Raw genomic sequence first — 22338 nt, forward strand, 5'->3', positions numbered from 1 at the left:
TTACTTTTCTTTTTCAAGAAATATTCTAAAATCCCTGAAAAGTCCTAAAATCTCAGAACTGTCTGAAAATCTGTCTATATACACGTATGGGGGGGCTGCTGCCCCTGGCCCCTGGCCCCTGGCCCCTGGCCCCTGGCCCCTGGCCCTGGGCTCCTGTTATTTCACAGAAGTGGCCCTCAGGAACAACAAGTCGAGGATCTCGGGCTCACTGTGTGTGTTTGTGTGCGACTCACTCATGATGGACTGGTTGGAGTACGGGTAGCCGACAGAATCAGGTCCGGGAATGATCCCTGTGTTCGGCAGCTCAGGTGTCCCTCCGTTCTGGATCTGTGAAGACAGATCACTTTCAGCTGACAACATTTCCACTCAAATGTCCTCAAATGTCTTTGCGTTTGTCCACAGAGGAACAGACTCTGGATGTGTTTCCAGCCTCTTTTTATATGAATCTCAAAAATGAAATTAAAAAAAATCTTGAAATATTGCAGAAAAAGTTTTTACGTTTGGGGGAGGAGGCGGGAGAAAGCAACATCACTGGAGGCTTTTAGCAGCTTGAAATATTGTTCAAACTCTGTTTCCATCTTATAGTCTGCGCTCTGTTATTATTAATCTATTGTTTTCTTTTGTTGAATCTTTTAATATCATCGTCTTGGTTTGCCTTCTTCTTCTGCAGTAACACCTGATTGAAGAATTAGCGCCACCTACTGCTTATCTCCACAACTCAACTGTTTATGACTGCGAGGCAAATTTTAAACGCCATACACTCTCTGAAACGACCATCGACACTCCGTTTCTGTTCTTTTTTAAACTTTTTGGCCATTTAAAAAAAAAAAAATAGACAATTTTTAGATATAAGACTTTGGCCTTTTTTTATTTAAAAATTTGGGGTTAAAAAATGCATGCTTTCTCTTTTTAAAAGAAATTGTTGGTTTGAATGGCATCTTTTCCTTAAATAAACTTATATCTTTAATAAACTCTTCCCTATTTTCCTTTTTTTTTTTAAAAAAAAAAATTGGTGATTTAAAAATTTTTTTTTTTCTTTAAACATTTTTGGTTTTACAGCCATGTTGATCAACTGAAATAAAACGCAGATAGAAACAATCAGTAAAGTGCCAAATATCGGCCCTGATAACTGGCCGGGCCGATAATCTGCCCATACCGTACACCCCAGCGAATTTTCAGGAAAAGTATAAAATATTACATACTGCTCAAGCCTAGTGTGTGTGTGTGTGTGTGTGTGTGTGTGTGTGTGTGTGTGTGTTACCTTCTTGCCCCCTGGGGAGCAGGTGTCGGGTGGAGGGGTGCTGGTGATGTTCAGAGGGCTGGAGCCGCAGCTGGAGGGGGAGGAGCCTCGGATCCTGACAGAGACACAGATGGTTGATTCACATTTTAAAGATCTCATTTCCTGATCAAAAACCTGCAGTGAGTCACACTTTACCACTTGGACAACAGCTACAAATATCCAAATCTTAAAGACGTGACCTACATTCAACACATTTTTAGACTTATACTGAAATTTAGCAGTGTTGCCATGACAATAAGCAGATATTCTATCCATCAGTGGAGACAATTGTTTAATTTTAGCAGCACAGAGGCGATCTGAGTCAGCGTTAATCTGGGCGGGAGAGCCGGCAGTGAGCACACTGTCCTACTTTACACCGTGAACTACTTCTGATTCTTCCTTATTTTACTCTCTCGTGTTTTTCGCTTTATCTGAACTCATTCAGTGCACAAGGATCTAAAAAGTTGAGTCCTGCACATTTAAGGTGCCATGATGTTTCTGTGTGTAGGCGGGTTTCCATTACAGATTTGCGCTGAACTGAAGCAATATTTTCAAAATGTTGATAAAAAACAATTGCAAGATGACTGCGTTTCCACTGAGTGATGTTCTGCGACTTCTCCTCTCACGATAACATCCCAGTAACCATAGCGATGGATGTTCAAAACATTAGCAGGTTTATTTGTATTACAGCTGCCGCACTAGCCGTCATTATTTCCAATCCAAGGTGACGTAGGCGTGTTATGCGGCCATAACACAAAGGCGAGCCCCTTATACGTGGGAGCGATCACATATGAGGGAATTCTGGGAGCTGATAGTCCACGATTATGGATTCAAAACTTCCGGATGATCCGCTCAACTTTCTCAGAGTTATGTGATGCAATAACAGCTCTTGTAGCTCCTGCTGCATCATGAGGGAGCCAGTTCCTACTGACAAGCACATAGACATAGCATCATGTGACGTAGAAAAGCCAAAAAAGTGTTTCCATTACAGTTTTGCCAAATATGGCTTTTTCGAATCACCTGAAATACCATGCAAGCGTAAAAACTTTTTTGCTAGGTGTAATGGAAACCCGCCCTGTGACGCCTCTATCACCATCAACTCATAAAATGCGACCAGGAAGATTTTCCAGTGACGGACAAACAGACCGTTCAGCTTGCTGTGCTCTCACCTCTGGATCTCCATCACTTCCTCTGCAATCATGCGTCCGATCTTGCCGGCTCCCGCTCTTGTGCCGCCGGGGATACCGGGGACCGTCTGCAGCGCCCGCCTTCCTCCACCTACCGACCGAGAGCAATAAGGGGATTTGATTCATTGAGAAGAATAACTGAGTCACAGCGGAGGATGAATGACAGTTTGTTTATGTGAAGGAGAAGCGTGCATTTGTTGAAAGCGGCATTTTACCCTCTGAGGTGAGAACACTGTCCATACTCTGCGGTGAGACAGCAGACTGAGGGTAGTCTGATCCCTCCATCATTGGACACCTGGAGAAAGAGTATGATTGTCATCAGTTTTTCACTCACTGAGTACACAAACATGTACAAAACACTCAGCTTTGTGCTTTTATTCCAAAAAGACAATATTCCTACTAAGCTGTTTATGTGGCTGATGAAAATGAATATTCCACTAACACTCCCGTTTACATGCAGCTGTGCAAACGCCGATTAACACGTCCTAACATGTCGTTTATCACGACAAAATATGTTTCAGTAGAACACCTGGAGCCGCTGGTCATTTCGCTTCTTCGCATCAAAATAGGATTTTTCTCCACAAAGTTTCCTGCCAGTGGCGGACTTGTTGGACCGTCAAGCTCAGCCTCCTCTGTTAATGCTTCAACAACCTCCTTCACAAGGTCAACACTGCGATATTTAATAATAATAATGACAATAATAATGATCTTAATTTGTATAGCACCTCATACATAAAATGCAGCTAAAATTTAAAACCTAAAAATATATAGAAATGTCTATAAAATAAAATAAAATAAAATAAAATAAAATAATTATACAGCACATGGAAAAAAATGTTAAAAATATAAATGTAAAAGAAATATTAAACAGCAAAAGCCAAAACAGTAAAAGCACATAAAAAGTATAAAAGAGGTTTATAAAATAAGGTGATAAAACTAAATAAAAGGTGAAATTAATTAAAAACAAGAGCACAGAACTCGAGCTGCTTCTTAAAACTGTCTTAAGAGGTTGCTTCTCTTACGTATGTGCCGTCTGTTCCAGATTATTGGTCCATTAAAACAGAACGCTGCTTCATTGGTGCTCATCAAAAAAGCGGTTGCCATCCATAACGTTTAAAAGCAGGTGTGTTTCTTCCTCTCACCAGAAATGAAGGCTTTTCTGCACGCATCTATCCCACAGCTTTGCAAACGGTTGGGGAGTTAGTTTGTGTAAAACGTATCCATGACAACAATGACAGCTGACTGTAAACACACAAGAGGCTGCGTGCCGAAAACTGCAGTTAAAAACCCAAATGAGATGCGTATTCCAAATTACTGTATACATGTCCAAATTTGGAAAAAGTATGACCCAAATCATGCTCAGAATATTGTCATATTTGGAATATTATGAGAGTATTGGTGTGTGCGTGTGACTGTAGCCGATGTTCTGGTCTACTTACGACACGACGGTGTTGGTGGAGACGATGTACTCCACCTCCTTGGTCCAGGGGTTCATGAAGCTGAACCATCGGCTCCTCAGCGTGATGAAGGAGCCGTCTTTGATCTTGAATTTGTAACAGTTGGTGTTAATCTTCTCTCTCATCTGCAGCACTGCGGACAGAAGCATCAGCATGTTATTGAAGTTTCATCGGCTTCATTCGGTCACGCCACCGTTGACGTGCATCGAGTTATTATGTCTATCTGTATCATCTATAAGGTCATATGATCTCATGTCGTCATGGTTTCATTGCTTGTTAGGCGTCTCTTCCATTATGTGATTTAACGTTGTAAATTGACTATTTTGCCTTTATTACATAGTACTATACACTGTACTCTATAAACGCCATGAAAGCTCCCAAAATCATACAAATGTCCTAAAATCCTAGAAAAGTACTTAAGTCCTAGAAACCTCCTAAAATCCGAGAAATGTCCTAAAATCCTAGAAATGTCCTAATATTTAAGAAATGTCCTAATATTTAAGAAATGTCAAAAAATCCTACAAATACCCTGAGATATGTCCAAAAACCTTAGAAATAAAGATTTGTCCGAAAATCCTGGAAACATCTTAAAATCCTCGAAAAGTCTTAAAATCTTTGAAATATCCTAAACTCTTAGAAATGTCATAAAGTCCTAGAAACTTCCTAAAATCCTAGAAACCTGCTAAAATACTTGAAACATCTTAGTTCTTATGTGTCTGAGGTTTTCCAAGTGTTAAATACGTTTGGTTATAATAATGTATTTAATGTTATAAAAATGTAGCATTCGGGTTTTAGGGCATTTTTAGGATTCACATTTACAGTAATGCTGATCAATGTGCATTGTCCCATTGTAAAATAAAATAAAATATAATAAATAAAAAGCCCATGAGCAGATACCTTGTCTGTGGCACTCTGCCAGGTGGCCGATGTCATCCTGGTGGAAATACTCGTAGAAGGAGGTTCCCAGCAGCTCCTGGGGCAGGTAGGCGAGGATGGCGGTGGCTCTGGAGGGACAGACAGACACATGGACAGAGGGAGAGACTGTGTTTAGTCACAGTTGTTGGTGTGTGTGTCTCCTCACAACTGAGGAACAAAGCAAAGAAGGTCTCAGCATGCTGAGAGCAAAATCAACACAGCTGAACGCTCCCCGCCCTCGTTAGCGTCTCACCTCTGGTCGACGAAGACAAACTTGCCGTCGATGGCGTGTCGGGAGACGTACTCTGTGGGCTTCACCCTGATGTCTGCCAGGCTGGGTTGGGGGACGATGTGGGGGTGCAGGCGGCCGATGGCTACCAGGCAGCTCAGGTTGCAGCCCTCGTTGTCGGGCTCGTTGTCCTCGTCGAGACCCATCTTGGTGGGTGGCCAGCTCTTCAGGTAGCCCGTGCTGTGGATGGTGCAGAAGCTCTTACGGTCGGCTGTAATGAGGGCAGGAGAGGGGCACAGCGACACCGTTAGACCGTATAAATGGAAATGGACTAGGACGTCTTAGTGGGACGCCATCCTCAAGCTGTGAGGATGATGGGAGATATCTACAGTTCAGTGAGCTGAACCCGAATCTTAAGGCCAGTGATTTGATTGAGGATTATAAAACCAGCTCCCACTGACTGAACACATCCGTCACTTATGAAAGAGGACTAGAAACCGTTTTTAAGATTTTAAATGCTGTCTTGAAGAGTATAAATATACTGAGAAGACTGCATGGTGAAGTGGACATTTCTAGGATTTTAAGACATTGCTAGGATTTTAGGACATTTCTTGGATTTAATGACGTTTTGCTTTGCTTGGGGGAAACTTTTGCAAAATGACAGGAGGCTACAGGCCGGACGCAGCAGCCCCATACATGGATTTTAGGAAATTTCTAGGATTTTAGCATATTTCTATAATTTGGGGACATTTCTAAGAATTTGGATGTTTCTAGGATTTTAGGACTCTAGGATTTACATTTGCATTTCTGATTTTAGAACATTTCATGGATTTAAGGACATTTCTAGGATTTTGGACATTTCTAGGAATTTATGACCTTTCTAGAACTTCAGGAGAATTTGGGGATTTTATGACCTTTCTAGGATTTTAGGACAATTCTAAGATTTTGGATGTGTCTAAGATTTTTTTAGACATTTGAGGGATTTGAGCAGGTTCAAGGATTTTAGCACTTTTTTAGGGATTTTCAGACATATTAAGAATTTTAGGACATTTCTAAGATTTTAGGATGTTTCTATGATTTGAGGATATTAGGGGCTTAGCTAGGACGTCTGTCAGGGATGCGGGGGATCCTCCACTGGCACTGTTTTTGATAAACAAGATCTATATTGATGCTGTTTTATGCACTCTGGCACCTTATGAAGCAGTTGTGGTGGGAAGCGAGTCAGAGGCACTGTGGGGTGACTAGCAGGTATTTCTTGACTCATTTGTGCCGATCTATCATCTACAAATTTAAAAAAAAAAAAAAAAGCCTCCATATCTGGGTGCCCTGTGAGAGTGGATTGTTTGTTGATTCTTGTTCTAAAAATTCAATAGAAACATCGGGATAAATGACTCTAAACCCAAAATGAAAAGCTATTGTATCACCGTGTGCCTCTGAGGAGTTCAGCCAGTTTACAACATGACTGAACACTATTTTTTCCCCCATTGTGACACACAGAGCACAACATCAGAGGGAGAGTAACGTTTGTCTGTATGAAATATTCAGCTGAACACTAAAAAATTCAGCATGAACAGTGACAGCCAATCTGGGTTGCGTGACTGTGAATGGCCCGCAAGTCTTCCTCCGACTATAAAAATACAAAGTTTATACTCCAGTAACGCCCCCGTCATTGCGTGAGCAGGGCGACATGCAGCCTGCCATATGTCTGATCTGCTCTCTAGACACTGCAGTGCAGAGGACACAATGAGCCGGACAGAAAGCTCCCGAAAAAAGAGTGTGATGATGAAGACTTGTTTGAATGGATTCATGTTGGTCTGAATAATGTAGGATGTACCGTAGTTGAATGCATTATGACTCAACTACAAAAGCTGTCTGAGGACGTTTTATGTAACTGAAGTAGTTCAAACATTTTAAAGCTATATCACTGCAACACAACATTTCTGTTTCCTGTCTTTCATTCAGATTCCCCCCATATGAAACTATTTACCAGAGCAGAATGTAAATGTATTAAAAAGATAGTTGGATATTGTTAGTGCACTTGTAGGAGGTACTCATTACTTCTATTTTTGTAGATAATACAAATCAAAAATCAAAACAATATCAGTAAATGAATAGCTTAAAAATGCAATAACCTATTATAATTGTTATTTATCTATTTTACAAAATAAAGTATAAAATTACAAACCCTCCCTTTTTGACCTTGTTGCTTTTTCGAGTGAGAGTGTTTCTCTGGTGTTCGTTGCTTTGGTGTCAGCGACTATTTATTTTTGTCGTCCTCAAATCTTTTGAGCAGATTATGCTGCATTAATACAAAAGCCATGTCGGCTTTTTGAAGACGCCATTTTCACTGTACCTCCAGTGGCACTGGAGTTGTGTTTCTCCGCCCTCTTTCTCCGGGCAGGGCGGAGAAACACCATGTGCTACAGGTGAAGGTAAAACATGACGCTCACATACTGAGGTAAAAATGAAACGTGTGCTTTTAACTTTTGTAAAAATATGAATAAAGAGTCACACTGCGCTTTTGTTAAAGGTGTGTGGCGTTTTGCGGTGGGCGGGGCTCAGCCACTGCTGTAACACACACCTGGGAGCTAAATTAAAACACTTGTGTGAGGTGAAATGGGAGAGAGAACTCAATGTAAAATTTCAAATGAAGCTTGACATCATATGTGGAAGAGACAACATTCAGACACTAATTCACGAACCTGGAGGAAATTCTCATGGAAGAATTTGATTTGTCCATATTACAACAAAACTGAAAAGTAAGCAGCTGCACAGTTTGTGGAAATGTTGGTGAGAATTTGGTGTTTGATGTTTGAGACCAGATCAGGACATCCCTACCTCCCAGTTTGCTTTAGTCGGTAGGCCAGGGCAGCCATATAGTTTTAATGCTATTCGGCTCTGACAAGTGCTGCTGTAGTGTCGAGCTGCTGTTAGATCAGCAAGATTTTGTTTGTCACACACCAGTTTGGTTAAGTAAGCGTAAAGTAAATAAATATATAAATCCATGCACTTAAAGAGGCCAACTTCCTTGGTTGTGTAATGGAGATGTTCTGCTAAGTGAAGTGTGATTCCTGGCTCTAATAAAGATGTGCCTCTAAAAATAGAAGGAGAGGAACACCAGGAAATCAGGGCTTTAGCTTTCATAAGAAGGGAACCGAAAGACTGAAGAGAAACGGTGTTAAGCACGTGAAGTAAAGCTGCAGAGCTGCTGGGGGAAGCGGCCTTTCATTCTTAGGTTAGGAGGTGAATAGCGGGTGACAGTATTTTAATTCCTGCTTTGAGAGAACAAACAGCACTGTACCTTTTTTCTTAGAGCAGGTGGAGGGAAAGTCTTTGTCCTCGACTTTGACTGAGGGCCTGTTGCACTTCATCCTGCAGAAAAACGACCGTCTGGCTCCAGAACAGAGTCGAGATGGACCGGGGGTGATGTCTGTCTTCACTGGAAGACCAGCTGCGAAAAGACACACATACAGTCGTTAACACACCTTTTTAATGATTAATGTCTGCAATTATGGAAGATTTTTTCATCACTTTAAAACACACAAAACTAACCAAGGGAAAAAAAGCATGTTTGGGACATGAATTCTAATAACTTCTTTCAAAAACATGGGAGGAGGGACACGAGCAATTTTCTAACAAATGGTCAAAACAAGCAATAAATCAATAAAAAGTTACAGTAAATTTACCTAAATGCAAGCAAAAAAGAGAGAAAGAAAAGTACAAAGCAAACAAAAAATTATCTCAAGAAAGTGCAAATAAGGTTAATTTTATTTATAAAATATAAACTTATGAAAAATATCTTTAAAAAGTTTTCTGAAGTTTTTCTGGACAAGAAATTTCCAAAAATTAGACATTTGACCTTTGACGATCAAAATCAGTTCATCCTTGAGTCCAAGTTACACTGAATTTAAAGAAATTCCCTCAAGATATCGCATTCAAGAATGGGATGGCCAGATGGATGAACCTACGTACGAACAACCCGAAAAAATCCTGCAGATAAAACAAGACATGAGCTGCAGCAAAGGGGGTCGATCATTTAAAATGACACCATACATGTGGGATTGCTCACAGCTACAATTTTTCGTGGTATCGTCAGAATACAAAGGAGCAGAGGAAGAAACACGAACCGGATTCTGATGACGTGTGTTTGGACTTACTTTTAGCATCGATGAGCCTCTCTCGTGGGGCCGTGTCGGAAGAGGACAGCTGCTCTTTGACCTTGGCAATGTCCTTGGGGTGAAGGTAGTCAAACAGACTCTGACCTATCAGGTCGTTCTGAGACAGCAGGAGACAAACGGGAGTGAGATTTTTGCTCATTGGCTCATCATACGAGAGTCCGCTTTAAGAAATATTTACACTTACAATAATTCATAAACAAATTAACATAACTGCTTACACACACACACACACACACACACACACACACACACACACACACACACACACACCATATACAGTACATGCACACATGTACACTTACAATTTAAGAACACATGCATTTAAATCACATGTATATTCACATTAGGGGTCGACAGATTATCGGTCTGGCCAATTATTGGGGCTGATATTTGGCCTTTTGCAGATTATTTGTATCAGCATTTATTTAAATGATCAATAAAATAATAATATAAAATAATTAAAAAGTGGAAAGAAAGTGTTGCATGGGCGGAACTTTTACTTTGTAAAACCTCAAGGAGCTATTTTTATTTATTCATTTTTTATTTAAAATTTTCACTTGACTTTATAAAAAAGCTGCTAGGAACTTGCCGTATATGACGTTGAGAGTTTTAGTTTTGATAAGACATTTTTTGAAGGCATTTGAACAAAGTTGAATGTTGGAGTTTGTTTTATTCCAAAATCTAAATATTGATAGACAGATTTTCATTTTCATTGTGAATGCTTATCAGTTCCAAATATTTGTTATACTTCTCATTGACTATGCGTAATCTGTTTTGGCATCAGCCCTGAAAAACCAATACTGGTTGACACATAATTCACATTAAGAGAAAAAAAGAAAAGAAGAAAAATGAGGTGATGGGAAAAATCATTAACTGCTCACTAAAAACATTTATTTCTGTAAACAACATTTCCTCCTGTGCAGTCAGCTCTGCGGTCAGTGCTACTCTAATGACTCAATGTGGGAGCTTTTCTGGGAAACTGCAAGGCAATTTAAATCTTTACTTTAAACCTGAAGTGCTGACACAGACACCATTTCCAGCTCGAGTCAGAAAGCTGTTATGATCTCCTGCTTGATTTAGATTCAAAGGCTTCAACAAGAACTTAAAATGGTCAAAAAAATCTGATCAGCACCGGCTTTGCGAGTCAAATGTGATAAACGGAGTCGCTTTGTTTCGGCTGCACAAACTGTCGTCTGTCGTTTGTACCTGGCTGTAGTTGAGAATCTTGTAGACTGATTCGGAAACAAAGAGGATCTTTCCGCGGTCACATCCGACCACAAACAGGAAACCATCAGCAGCCTGCGTTATCAAACACACAAAACAATGAAGTCAAAACAGGGAATTTCACATCTGAAAACACAGGTGGTGCAGCTGAGTCTCAGAGATGCATGGCCACAATAAGATGAATATTACATAATATATTGGAAAATATTATTAATATTTGTAGGCTGTTTGGTGCAAAACAATTAACAATGAAGAAGAATAAAAAAATATGGTAACTAGAATAAGATATAAGATAAAAATATAGAAGCAATACAAAAATATCAAATGAAAAAAGAATTAAAGAACACACAAAGTATGTAAGATGACACATTTCAGGCTGCCAAATAAAACGTTGCTTTATAGCATGAGGCACTGTTTTATATTTTGCAAACTTTACACAGTCAGCAAATTATACATATTTCTAATTTAAATATTCACATACTTGTGCTAATTGCCTATTACTGCTTTTCTTTAAATTTGAATTTTTACTTATCTTTACTTACTCATCATATCATACAGACTAATGTGTACTAACTGTTTAGTGTTACTGTATTTGTATTTTCTATTTTTATACTTGTGCTGGTACTTATTACTGCTTTCTATAGACTGTAACAAACCACAATTTCTTCCCAGGGATCAATAAAGTGTTTCAGATTTCTGATCTGTAATTGGACCTGGGACGTCAGTGTTTTTGTTTCTAGCTGAGAGAAGTTTCTCTTCTTGGCGGTATTACGCCTCACCATGCCCTAAACTGTCGTGACGAGGCCTCGAAAAACAGAATCTACGTGACGATTGTTTTAAGCAGCTGCATTTATCAGCAGTTTGATGAATCACACTTAAACCCGATCATAAGATGCTTTCTCCGCTCGAATTGGCGCTGATTTTCCCATTTGAATGATTAATGAGAGCTAGTATGGTGTAGCTCTATATAAGCAGCTTGATGTTTTGAGCACCATAACTAGTAAACAGAACTGGAGATTAATGATCACCATTGACAGTAAATTTATTGTAATAGTACAATATAGACATCATGGTGAATCCTGAACAATGTGCATCATCATTTTAACTTTTTTAACTCTAAACTCACATGATCTTGATACTTTGTTGCAGAATAGCTTGTTGGTCGGCATCAGAACTGAACTCAGAAAAATGTCCTTCTCCTACAGTGCACCTTAAAACCGATTTATCTGCAGAGGAACTTAAACTTGGACACTCTTCCAGCACTGCCGAATGTGAAGCGGCCGGGATGAAAATCAGCACCTCCAAATCTGAGGCCATGGTTCTCAGCCGGAAACAGGTCGAGTGCCCCCTCCAGATCGGGGATGAGGTCCTGCCCCAAGTGGAAGAGTTTAAGTACCTCGGGGTCTTGTTCACGAGTGAGGGAAGGATGGAGCGGGAGATCGACAGGCGGATCGGTGCAGCGTCTGCAGTAATGTGGACTCTGCACTGATCTGTCGTGGTGAAGAGGGAGCTGAGCCAAAAGGCAAAGCTCTTGATTTACCGGTCGATCTTCGTTCCTACCCTCACCTATGGTCACCAGCTTTGGGTAGTGACCGAAATAACAAGATCGCGGGTAGAAGCGGCCATAATGAGCTCCCTTAGAGATAGGGTGAGAAGCTCGGTCATCTGAGGGGAGCTCGGAGTAGAGCCGCTGCTCCTCCGCATTGAGAAGAGCCAGATGAGGTGGCTCCGGCATCTAATTAGGATGAATCCTGGACGCCTCCCTGGTGAGGTGTTCAGGGCACGTCCCACCGGTAGGAGGCCCCAGGGAAGACCCAGGACATGTTGGAGAGACGATGTCTCTCAGCTGGCCTGGGAACGCTTCGGGATCCCCCGGGAAGAGCTGGACCAAGTGGCCGGGGGGAGGGAAGTCTTGGTTTCCCTGCTTAGGCTGCTGCCCGACCCCGGATAAGTGGGAGAAAATGGATGGATGGACTCTTCCACCATTACAGCTGTACAAATGCCTTATTTCAGATCTTATTTTAACTGACTGTAAATGTTTTTATTATACTTCTACACTATAGCATATTTTTTATCCTGTATTTTTTATTTTTTTATCAATTTACACCTCTTTTATTGTTTGTTGTTTTGTATGATTTTATTGCTATTTTAACTGCTATGTTTTTGCTTGATGATTGTTTTTAATGTCTTTACTGATGATCGGCATCATTGAAAATGAAGTTCTCCCTCAACTGATTTCCCGAGTCTTACATTAAGGTTTGAATGAATTTGTGCAGCACTCACCCGTAATATTAAGTGCTTCAGTTCATCGTCTGACAGGAAGGAAGGTTTGTAGTTGGCCTCTGTGTACGGGTTGGCAGCACCTGCACACAACAGTAAACACATCACTCACAACTGGAGTAATCCAGATTGAAGCTGCACACAGAACAGCTCACACAGTTTGTAGTCTTCTTTTAGTTAAAGTTATAAGTAGCTTTCTTCAGGTAAGCTGTGAACCCAGAAGTCTGACATGTCTTACTAAAGAGTATTTGCTGTTGTTTATTTGTAGAAGGTCAACAGAATTGTTGATCAGAAAACCAATAATTCACTGATTACTTGCTCAGCTGCTAAAAGTCTGAAAATGGTTTAATTCCTCTCAAAAAAGTGGGGAAAGGGCAATCAGCAAATTAATAAAACATTTCTAAAAATATATATTAGAGTTATTAGAATTATATATTTTTAATATATTTTTTAAAAACTTTTTTCCTTAGTTTTTGATCATTTCCTAATATTTCACAGCCCTTTTTAAAAATAATTTTCAGGTAATTCTCTTAGTCACCTTTTACAAATTTCTTAAATGTTTTGTAACGTTTCTTGCCAAGTTATTGCCTTTTCTCTGCGTGTTTTTGAAAGAATTAAATAGGTTTTAAGAGGCGTCAGAATGCTGCACGATAAAAAGATATGTCACTTGCACCTGTGTTTTCCCATTAATAAACACAGTAAGCTGCGCCAAAAAGCTGTCAATAAAGTTGTAATTATTATCAGGAAACTTCCCGTATGACTCTCTGACAGTTGTGTGCAGTATATAGTAGTATGTATGCAGTATTATTTTCAAGCAATCACAAGCCATTTATTGCAGTTTTTTGTATTTTTCTAGTTGATTCTAACCTCTGAGTGTCTTCATGTGCTGGACAGCCATGCGCAGGACCGTCAGCTTGTCTAGTTTGCGGGACATGGCGTTACAGGTGGGCACCAGTGACGCCAGCTCGTCGATGAAGCTGTTCATCTTGTCCCTGCGGCGCTTTTCGATCTGGCTGTGAGCCTCTCTGTGGAGGGAGAAGCATCAGACATGAACACGTGGTGATCTCACACCTATTACAGTCTTTTTTTTATCTTCTTGTCTGACTGGCAGAAAACCAAAGTGAAGAAAATCATTTTGGTCGCGTTTCACCTGAAAGAATCCTAAAAGTGCACGCAGCAGGAATGCAAGATAGTTATCCTCCAGTGGGCTGAATTCTGGTGCTGTGGATTATCCATCAGCTCAGAGTCTTATCTGACATGATATCAATCACGGAGCTCAGAACATGCTGCTCTTAAAAGATAAAAGCCTGAGTGTTGAGTCTATCCTGCGGGACTGTAAGGACACGTCCGCGGGTCTGTCCTGTCGTCAGTAGCTGCTGCTAAAAGGGAAACTTCTCTCCACGCAAGAGAAAGAGAGCTTGTCACCAGCCTTTAGGTATGCTCTTACAGTCCCTTAGTTCCACATAATGCTCCAATCTATACACTTCAATGTATAAAGTTTCTTATTATCAACGTACACAAAGCTCTCTCTGTTCCACGTCACACAGAGGGACATTTAATTCATGTAAGAGAGAGTCGAAGGCAAGGGGGGAAGTAAAGTAAAGTAAGTGAGAACAGAGGAGAGTTTTTACCTGGCATTCTTAATCCGGCCCTGTTGGTCACTGCAAAGACAGACAGAGAAACAGTTTTAAATTTAACTGCATTTCTATCAAAAGCTTTCGGTATTGTGCCTTTGAATCAAAAGTACCGCCTACAAACATGTACCTAGACCCTAGATGTGTTAAACATTTTCACAGGGTTTTTGACACTTGCTGCCCCATCCAGCAGCACTCGTTCACCAGTGATACAGAGAGACATTTCCCACCAAAATTAGCACGTGCACACTGGTTTTTCAAACACAGGAAACCCCCCATATATAGGCGAAATACTGCATTCACACTGCCAGTGAACACACCGCTGCAGCAGTCGAATCCGCCTTTCTGTCAGCTTGTGTGTGTGTATGTGTGCATTCTCACTGCATTAAAAGCCAGATCTTAGTGGGTGTTAACAGGATTTTTGTGCAGTGGGAACGAGGCTAGAGTGAAGTCTTTATCCCGTTTATCATCCGTAGATGGGCTGCACGGCAACAATTTTAAGAACAAAAAAGAGCAGGCTGGAGTAAGAGTCTTTTTCAAAGGATTTCTGCACTGACTCGTTGTCAGGCAAGAGGGGTTTAATGCTGCTGGAGCGCACAGGAATAAAGCTCCAACATGTTTTTTTTCTCCAAGTGAGGATGAGAGTAAATGCAGTTCACATAATCTGGTCGCAATTAATCTATATTATTTAAACACTCATAGATCCACTCATTATTAAAAATGCCCATCATCCAAGAGAGACAATAAAAACTAAGGAAATGTTCAAACTTGACATTTTAAAATTTAAGGTGTGTTGATGGATTTATGTCGTCATCTCATACATTGTCTAAAATTATGAGTAAACGTAAGTTGCCAGCAGTCGGCCCAGTGAATTAATGTATTTTTTCCTCAATCTACAGCTGCTGCTAAAGACTGAGAAACATAATTTCATTTTGTAGTTATAGTTTACTGATGTATGAACATCTTATTAAAACAAGCCACAACTCAGAGTGTTGATTCTCTACTGACCAATCAACAGACTACATTCTGGAGTACCGAATTAGTGTGCCAAGTACCCCAACAGAGGGGTGATAAAAAATGGGAACGGTAAGAAATGGTTCCACAATGGAAATGCAAAAAATGTTTACTGAACTGAACCGACCTGCTGGTGGAAACACATTTATGGGACAGGAAGTATTTTAAAGAGACAAGGAGGCGACATGGAGGGCGGGGACGAAGCACAGCTCGCCTCAGGATCTCTAACAAACCTCATTTGTTGGTTCTAACAGCATCAAGCTCTTTCTTAAAAGAACAGTTATGTAAAAGAGTAACAATGGGAATCATTTACACCCCACCCTCTACTACACTCCCTAAACAGTTTTCCACCCCACACACCCAGCGGGCCACCAACGTCATCAGACGTTAATTAGGGGTTAGAGCCCAAAGGGCTGACATTTATGATTATATTATCATTGTTATTAAAGTAGTAGTAGTAAAAGTATTATTCAGAAATGTTTTGCAAATTCCCGTGGATGGTACAGCACGCGAAACTTGTAACAATGTTTGGAGGTTGTGTCCAGATGCTGCTCAAGAAATATGATGCTTGCTATAATTAAGGCCCGAAAATTCAATTTTGGAAAAGCCATGCGTCACACCGTATGTCTGATTAACTTGAAATTAGACACACAAGTGCAGCTCAATGAGCTCTACGAAACTACTGCAACAACCACCGAGGTCCCCTGCTGGAAAAATATGCTTGTTGTGTTGATGTTTCCGGTCTTTTTTTGCCTTGTTTTTCTTTCTAGAGTGAACTTCTATAACATGCAAGTGAGGCAGGAGTTTTTGCTCTTGATCTTCTCCTATGCACCTGCCTACCTACAGGTGTGCAGAGGTTTCACAATTTTTCATGCTTTTGCTTCTTTAAAAATCACCAAAAATTACACTTTTTCACAAGGAGAAACTGTTAAAACAGAGATTCTTGTCCAATTTTCCTATTTCCTTGGAAGGTCCTTGAACACGTCATGTGTTATTATAAAGGTTTTTCCAAAACTTTCAGGGTATATTTAGTGAGAAAATCTGCTTCTGATTTGGGTGAAACCAACCCTTTAGTATGGTTTAACTGATTTAAAGGGGAAACTGGAAAATTTGACTCAGGCGGAGTGATTTAAAACTACAGCAAACCCAACAATACTGAAGCTTAAAGGACCTGCTTTATCACCATAGTAACAAAGGCCTCTTACCTTCCCAGTTTATCTTTGTCTGGGTCCATCTCACTGAGGAGGAAAAACAGGAGTATTAGTTTCAACATTAACTTCTAAATAACCACAGCACTTCAGAAATGTTGCAGGCAGAACAGGTTCACTGGGTTCATTAGGTTTGTTTTTCAGTCTACTCAATATTTCATGCAGCAAAATCAATTGTGGGTCATTGATATTTCAGATCTTGATAAATTAAACTTGGTGCTACGTCTATTAACATGGAGTCGTGTTAGAACTTACTCAAATGAGAAGCCATCAATTCTGCAAAGAAACACAAAGTTATTCATTAATTTTCTGTCATCCAGGTAGTGAGAAAATTTAATTTTTAAGAATTTGTGAAACTGGCTGAGAGTGTTTCACAGCACATATGATCCCTCCCTCCTACTTTCCTTCCTGAGGTACTTTTCATTATGCATTCATTATCATTCATTATGCCTGACCTTGCCTTTTTTCCCCTCCTTTGTCTGTTTTATCCTCATTTACTTATTGTTTTCTGTCTTTCTCTCCTTCCTGCTGTCCTTACTGGTAGTCAGTAGTGCTGCCCTTCCTCTTGCGGGTGTAGTCCATGCCAGGCGTGCTGATGGAGCTGGAGATGAGGTCGGTGGAGCTGGGGGACATGAAGTCAGTCATTGTCGACGAGATGTCCATCCTTTGGTCTGCCATCAGGTCATCTGCAGAGCAAAGACAAACATGCGTGTCAACAGAGGAAAATGTAAATTCAGAGTTTATACACATTTTTACCAATAAATTCCCATGAAATTTCCATGACTATGAGTCAAATTTTGAAGACCATTCATCGCTAATCTTTATCAGTTCTTTTTCATTACTAAACATGAGCTTCTTTTAAAAATAAATGTTATTCTTTTTGAAAATAATTAATTCAGAACAGGATTAGAACTGAATATTTAAATATAACGTCAGGACTGTTTGCTATTTATGAGAGGAGAGGAGGTGGTGAATAAAGGGGGAAGCATGTCAATTTTTTTTAGCACTTGTTTTATTTTGGCTTAGGGGAGGATCATAAAACTTAATATGGCTGTATTTTATTTATTTATTTATTTTACTGCTGATTTGCAATTTATTTTTCCTAAAAAAATGTTGCTGATTTTTAATTTTAAAAAGGCAATTTTGTCTTTCTTATATATATATATATTTTTTTTTAAAAAAGCCAAAACTTTATGAGAACATTTTTTTCTTTAAAAGGTTTGTCCTTTTTGGACTTTTTTTTTTTAACATTTTAGTGATTTGAGCCACAGGTGTGGAAGGCAAGTTTTCCTCAAATTTTTTTTTTTTAAAAAATCCCCAAAAATTCCACCATATCTCACAACCAGACACTTTAAAAACAGAAATTATCATTGGATTTTTAAATTTCTGACAGTCCTTTAAGATGTCATATGTTACTATACAAATTTGTGAAACAAAATTCCATGACTTTAAGCTTTTGAAAACTTCTCCAAGCCTGGAAATTGATATTTACAGATTCCATGACTTATCCCAGTTTATTCACGACCCTATGAACCCTGTAAATAGCACAGAGAGGACAGTCACTCTTGTACGCTGTGCATGTTCAAATATGTAGTAAACTTGCCAACTAATAACCAAAGCACTTGAAGGATTAGTCATTTTATCTTCCTTGACTGCATGACTTGCTGACAAGAAATCTCTATAAAAGTGAAAAGGTCGAGAACAAATCGGTCCCGGTGGAAACATCGACAGTCAGGCGGGTTTCAGACACATATGTTCCTTAAGAGGAGTCAAAACATCTGCTGTTGTCGCAGGGAGTGTTCCTGTTTACAGGCAGGAGATGATGAAGTCACACTCACCACAGATGTTCATCACAGCCTCTGTGTTAAAATCATCTCCTTCCATCCACTCTCGAGCCCTCAACTGTGAACACACAACAGCATGTTTGCAATTAAATGTCAGTCCCTGCAGCAGAGGAGTCGCTCTTACACTGCGCAACAACTTTAAAAAAACAAAGCACGCACACACAGTTTAGAGTTGCCAGGACACGGCGGTAAACATTGTGGCATCTGGGTCAAATGTAGAGGCAGAATGGACGGGAAGTCACTATTGTCTTGGTAACTGTATGTATGTGTCACAGTTATTATTTTCCAAGGAGATGTAGGTCATGTCATATCAGTTACAAGACGTGCGAGGTGTGTTCCTATTCCTTCATTTCAACCCAGAAAAGTATTTAAATTAACTTGTGGTGATTTCCCAACCAAATGTGACCAAGTTTTAAACAAATCACTTTACTTTAAAGCTATACTACACAGGTTTTCTTAGAGGCAACAGACTCATACAAAAGTAATTATTCTCAATCATCACTTATGAGCTTCTATAAGTGTGTGGAGGTGTATGTATGTGCAGAGACTCTGACGTCTACATGATTTTCTTCTTATCGTACGGCGTCATAACCGGACACAGCAACAAAAAAAATGCAATATAGCGAGGCAAAATGCCAAGCACACAAAGCTCATTCAAATATAAAAGTAAATCTGGGTTTGGCTTTTGCTTTCACTTTCGCTGGCGGGACTGTTCACAAACAATAAACAACAAGTCAAACACAGAATGCCTTTAACCCTTTAACTCTTGGATTGACAACAGTTTTCTTTTGCTGTGTTCAGATTTCTTGTGCAAGCATTTAAACTTCAGAAACCTGATAAAATTTGTTTGATTTCTTTTTAAAATATGGGAAAAAGTTAATGACCAACAAACAAATTCTCCGCAATTTACAAAAAAATAAACAAACAAACAAAAAAAAAAACAACCGAAAATTTGCTGGTATGGATTGTTAATTCTTAATTCTATTTTTTTTTTTTGAGAAAATTTTCCAAAAAACTATATTTAGAATTATTCTAATTTTATTTAAAATTATGCAACAAAAACAAAGACAAAAAAATTCTTTACAGCACTTTCTTGGTCTTTGCTTATTTTCTGGAAATATTTTTTAACTTTTATAATTTCTGGCTCATTTTTGGGCCATTTCTTGTTAAACTGCTTGTTTCACTCCTGTGTTTTTTCTAAGAAATTAAGTCAATTTGTACATATTTTAGAGGGTTAAGAGATAACAACTACTTAAGACACTGTAAACTTTAGACTGGCCCTCTCTAAAGGATTTTTCAAACTTAACACTCCACACATAACTGCATGCAATGACAGATTTAACAGTTCTGTTTTGATTGTGTGAGGAGAATAACAATTTGCCAAAACAGCACACCAAAACACTAACAGATTTCTTCCACAAACAACTTAAGTCCTGGCTCTCAAAAGTGGAAATCTCTCAATCTCTTGTGATCAAATGTGACTTTGTAGTGTAAACAAAGATGGCGGAGGACTGGCTTAGTTTTTGCACTACTTTTTACAGAAAATTCACAAAGAAAAGGAAAGAAGTGTGGATTACCAGCAGGTAAAAACATCTACATTAGCCAAGCTTTTAATTTAATAACAGCAACAGATGAGAATGCATTAGTGCCAGAGGGCATTATTAGCCTTCAGGTAAGGCTAACTGTCGTCATATAAATCTCTGGTTTATGCATTCAGCTCCCTGGCAGTTTCCACATGAGTCAGACTGATGCATAAGATGAGAGGGCAGCCTTTTTTTTTACTTCAAATACACCTCTGAAATATGAGTGGGAAAAGAGCTGCTTCAGTTACCTGGATAGGAAACTGTAACGGGCCTCCTGGACGGGCCGGGGATCGTCTGGATCAGTCTGGTCTGCTTTGTTCTGATGTGGTCTCAGTCTGGTTTGATTCAGCCTGACCTAGTTTCATCCGGTTTGATGTGGTCAGTCTGCCCCGATATGATCTGATCCCTAAGCAGCAGGTGCAAAGCGTCTACACCTGGAGAGAGACGGAAACAGGAGTTAGCCGAGTGCAAATCTGATCTTTCACAAATCCACAAACCAAAACAAAATCAGAAATTATAAACAAGCACACATACGCATCACGAAACTTGATTAAAAGAAGAATATGGAACTCAAACAGAGAGCTTCTGTTCACGACTACAGACCTGAAAAATGTCAGAACTGAATGTGGGCGAACTGGATCTTTTCCTGATGCTCATTAAAAGGGCAGATGAAAGCTAAAAGATTTTCTCTTTTCTCTGTTTTATCTTGCAAACCTGAATTTGCACGGCAGCTGCTCTTCAATGTAAACACCATAAAAGCATATTGATGAAATCCTCATTAGTACTAACCGCCCTGCCATTCATAAATACTAGAATGGTAAAAGAAGCCCTTATCTTGGAAACGTGTGGAATTTTAAATAAATGTATAACCTAATGTGAATCAAGGGCCTGCTTTAATATTATACACATTACACACACTCCCTATGCACACAAAATTTCAAAATCAAGCTTTAAAATTTATTGTATATTAATATTTTTTTCTACTTTCATTGAGATAATTTTTTGAACAACAACAGTCCTATATAAATATCAAATATTTATTTTCAAAATTTTAATCCTTTAAATGCCAGGTTTTGTCATGATGCCACTATGTTTTTAGAGGGCAAAAAATACAAAAAATGTATTATCTTCAATATACTACATGCTAAGTAGATTTGTTATTGTTGTTGTTGTTATCATCATCATCATCATCATAGACTGGTATATGTCAGTAATTTGCAGCAACATTGATTGTGACAGTGTAATTAGTGGAAATAGCATGTGCTTTCTGCATATGCCAAATATATTATAATGATCCCATCAGGTGGAATATAAAATAGTAAAAATTACAAATTCAAAGGCAAAAGCCCAGAATAACACTCAGAAATAATACAAAGCATGTTTTTATGCTTTGATGGCTATGGGATTAAAGGTCGCACTTTGAATGGGTTTCAATGGCGCATTTTTTGCACTACACAGTATAAATGTAACACTTTTGTTTACACAGTGTATTTTAGACTTAATGTCAAAGCTGAGCTGGAAAATCCAAGATTAAACAAAAACATCTTCTACATTTTTGAAGATTGCTGGCTCCTCAGGTGCTGCACTGCTGACAGCTCAGCTGCTTCTGACAATTGTCCATAACATGTCCATGCTATGGCTCAAGCATTTTCACTTAACACATATGCAGTTTTTAAAACTCTTAGCAACTTCTAATTCTCATTTATAGGCAATGTCCCCGATTTGATTTTGGGCATAAAAATGGACTGCTCTCCAGCATGTTTGCTACTAAATGATGATTCAGGGCAGAGCTTAAACCACACTGAAAGGCAGCCATGGCTATCAGCATGCACTGTAGCTAAAAAGATGCTGGCAGTTTGGTGGCAACCACCACCACACACTCTTTCTATTCAGCAGTGGAGTTACTGAATATAAATATAGATTGTATCTGTGGAGTTCTCTGTTGCTAGGATGAATGGGGCAGGACGAGTTTTGTTTGAGGCTAGGAAGGAGGCACTCAACTTAGCTAGAAATATGGTGTGAATCTGTATTCATTTTTGTCTTCATTTTTATTCTATAATGCGAAAAAACTTTGTACATTAGGAATGCATGATAATATCGGCACATAATCCCTAATGGCCAATTTTGGCTTTAAAGTGAAATATCATAATCTGACAACATCCTTATTTCTGTCGATATCACAAATCCATATTTTTTTTCATTGACAACATGAACATTTACAACACATCAACCCTAATTTGAAGTATTTTTTACTATTTCCTTTAGGGCTGTTCCCTGAAAGCCAGAGATTCAAATCATCGGTCTGA

At 39.2% G+C, this 22338-nt stretch overlaps 1 protein-coding gene across 1 annotated transcript in view; it reads right to left on the reverse strand.

Moving 5' to 3' along the window:
• The window catches only part of bmal1a (basic helix-loop-helix ARNT like 1a), a 34796-nt gene that overhangs the window by 5042 nt on the left and 7416 nt on the right, over nt 1–22338 (reverse strand). The window contains exons 2-19 of the mRNA XM_088079680.1: nt 20281–20466; nt 18444–18507; nt 17144–17291; nt 16861–16881; nt 16603–16635; nt 14381–14410; nt 13617–13774; nt 12753–12832; nt 10452–10544; nt 9225–9342; nt 8369–8518; nt 5092–5338; nt 4821–4927; nt 3906–4056; nt 2682–2761; nt 2449–2557; nt 1262–1355; nt 234–327 (exon numbers count right to left, since the gene is read on the reverse strand). Of these exons, the coding sequence (XP_087935806.1) occupies nt 234–327; nt 1262–1355; nt 2449–2557; nt 2682–2761; nt 3906–4056; nt 4821–4927; nt 5092–5338; nt 8369–8518; nt 9225–9342; nt 10452–10544; nt 12753–12832; nt 13617–13774; nt 14381–14410; nt 16603–16635; nt 16861–16881; nt 17144–17291; nt 18444–18489 (1759 nt within the window). The 5' untranslated portion in view covers nt 18490–18507; nt 20281–20466. The remainder of the gene's footprint in view (nt 1–233; nt 328–1261; nt 1356–2448; nt 2558–2681; nt 2762–3905; nt 4057–4820; nt 4928–5091; nt 5339–8368; nt 8519–9224; nt 9343–10451; nt 10545–12752; nt 12833–13616; nt 13775–14380; nt 14411–16602; nt 16636–16860; nt 16882–17143; nt 17292–18443; nt 18508–20280; nt 20467–22338) is intronic.

Source organism: Plectropomus leopardus, chromosome 7 (assembly GCF_026936395.1).
Source record: "Plectropomus leopardus strain MGB_pleo_1.0 chromosome 7, ASM2693639v1, whole genome shotgun sequence".
NCBI classification, from domain to species: domain Eukaryota; kingdom Metazoa; phylum Chordata; class Actinopteri; order Perciformes; family Serranidae; genus Plectropomus; species Plectropomus leopardus.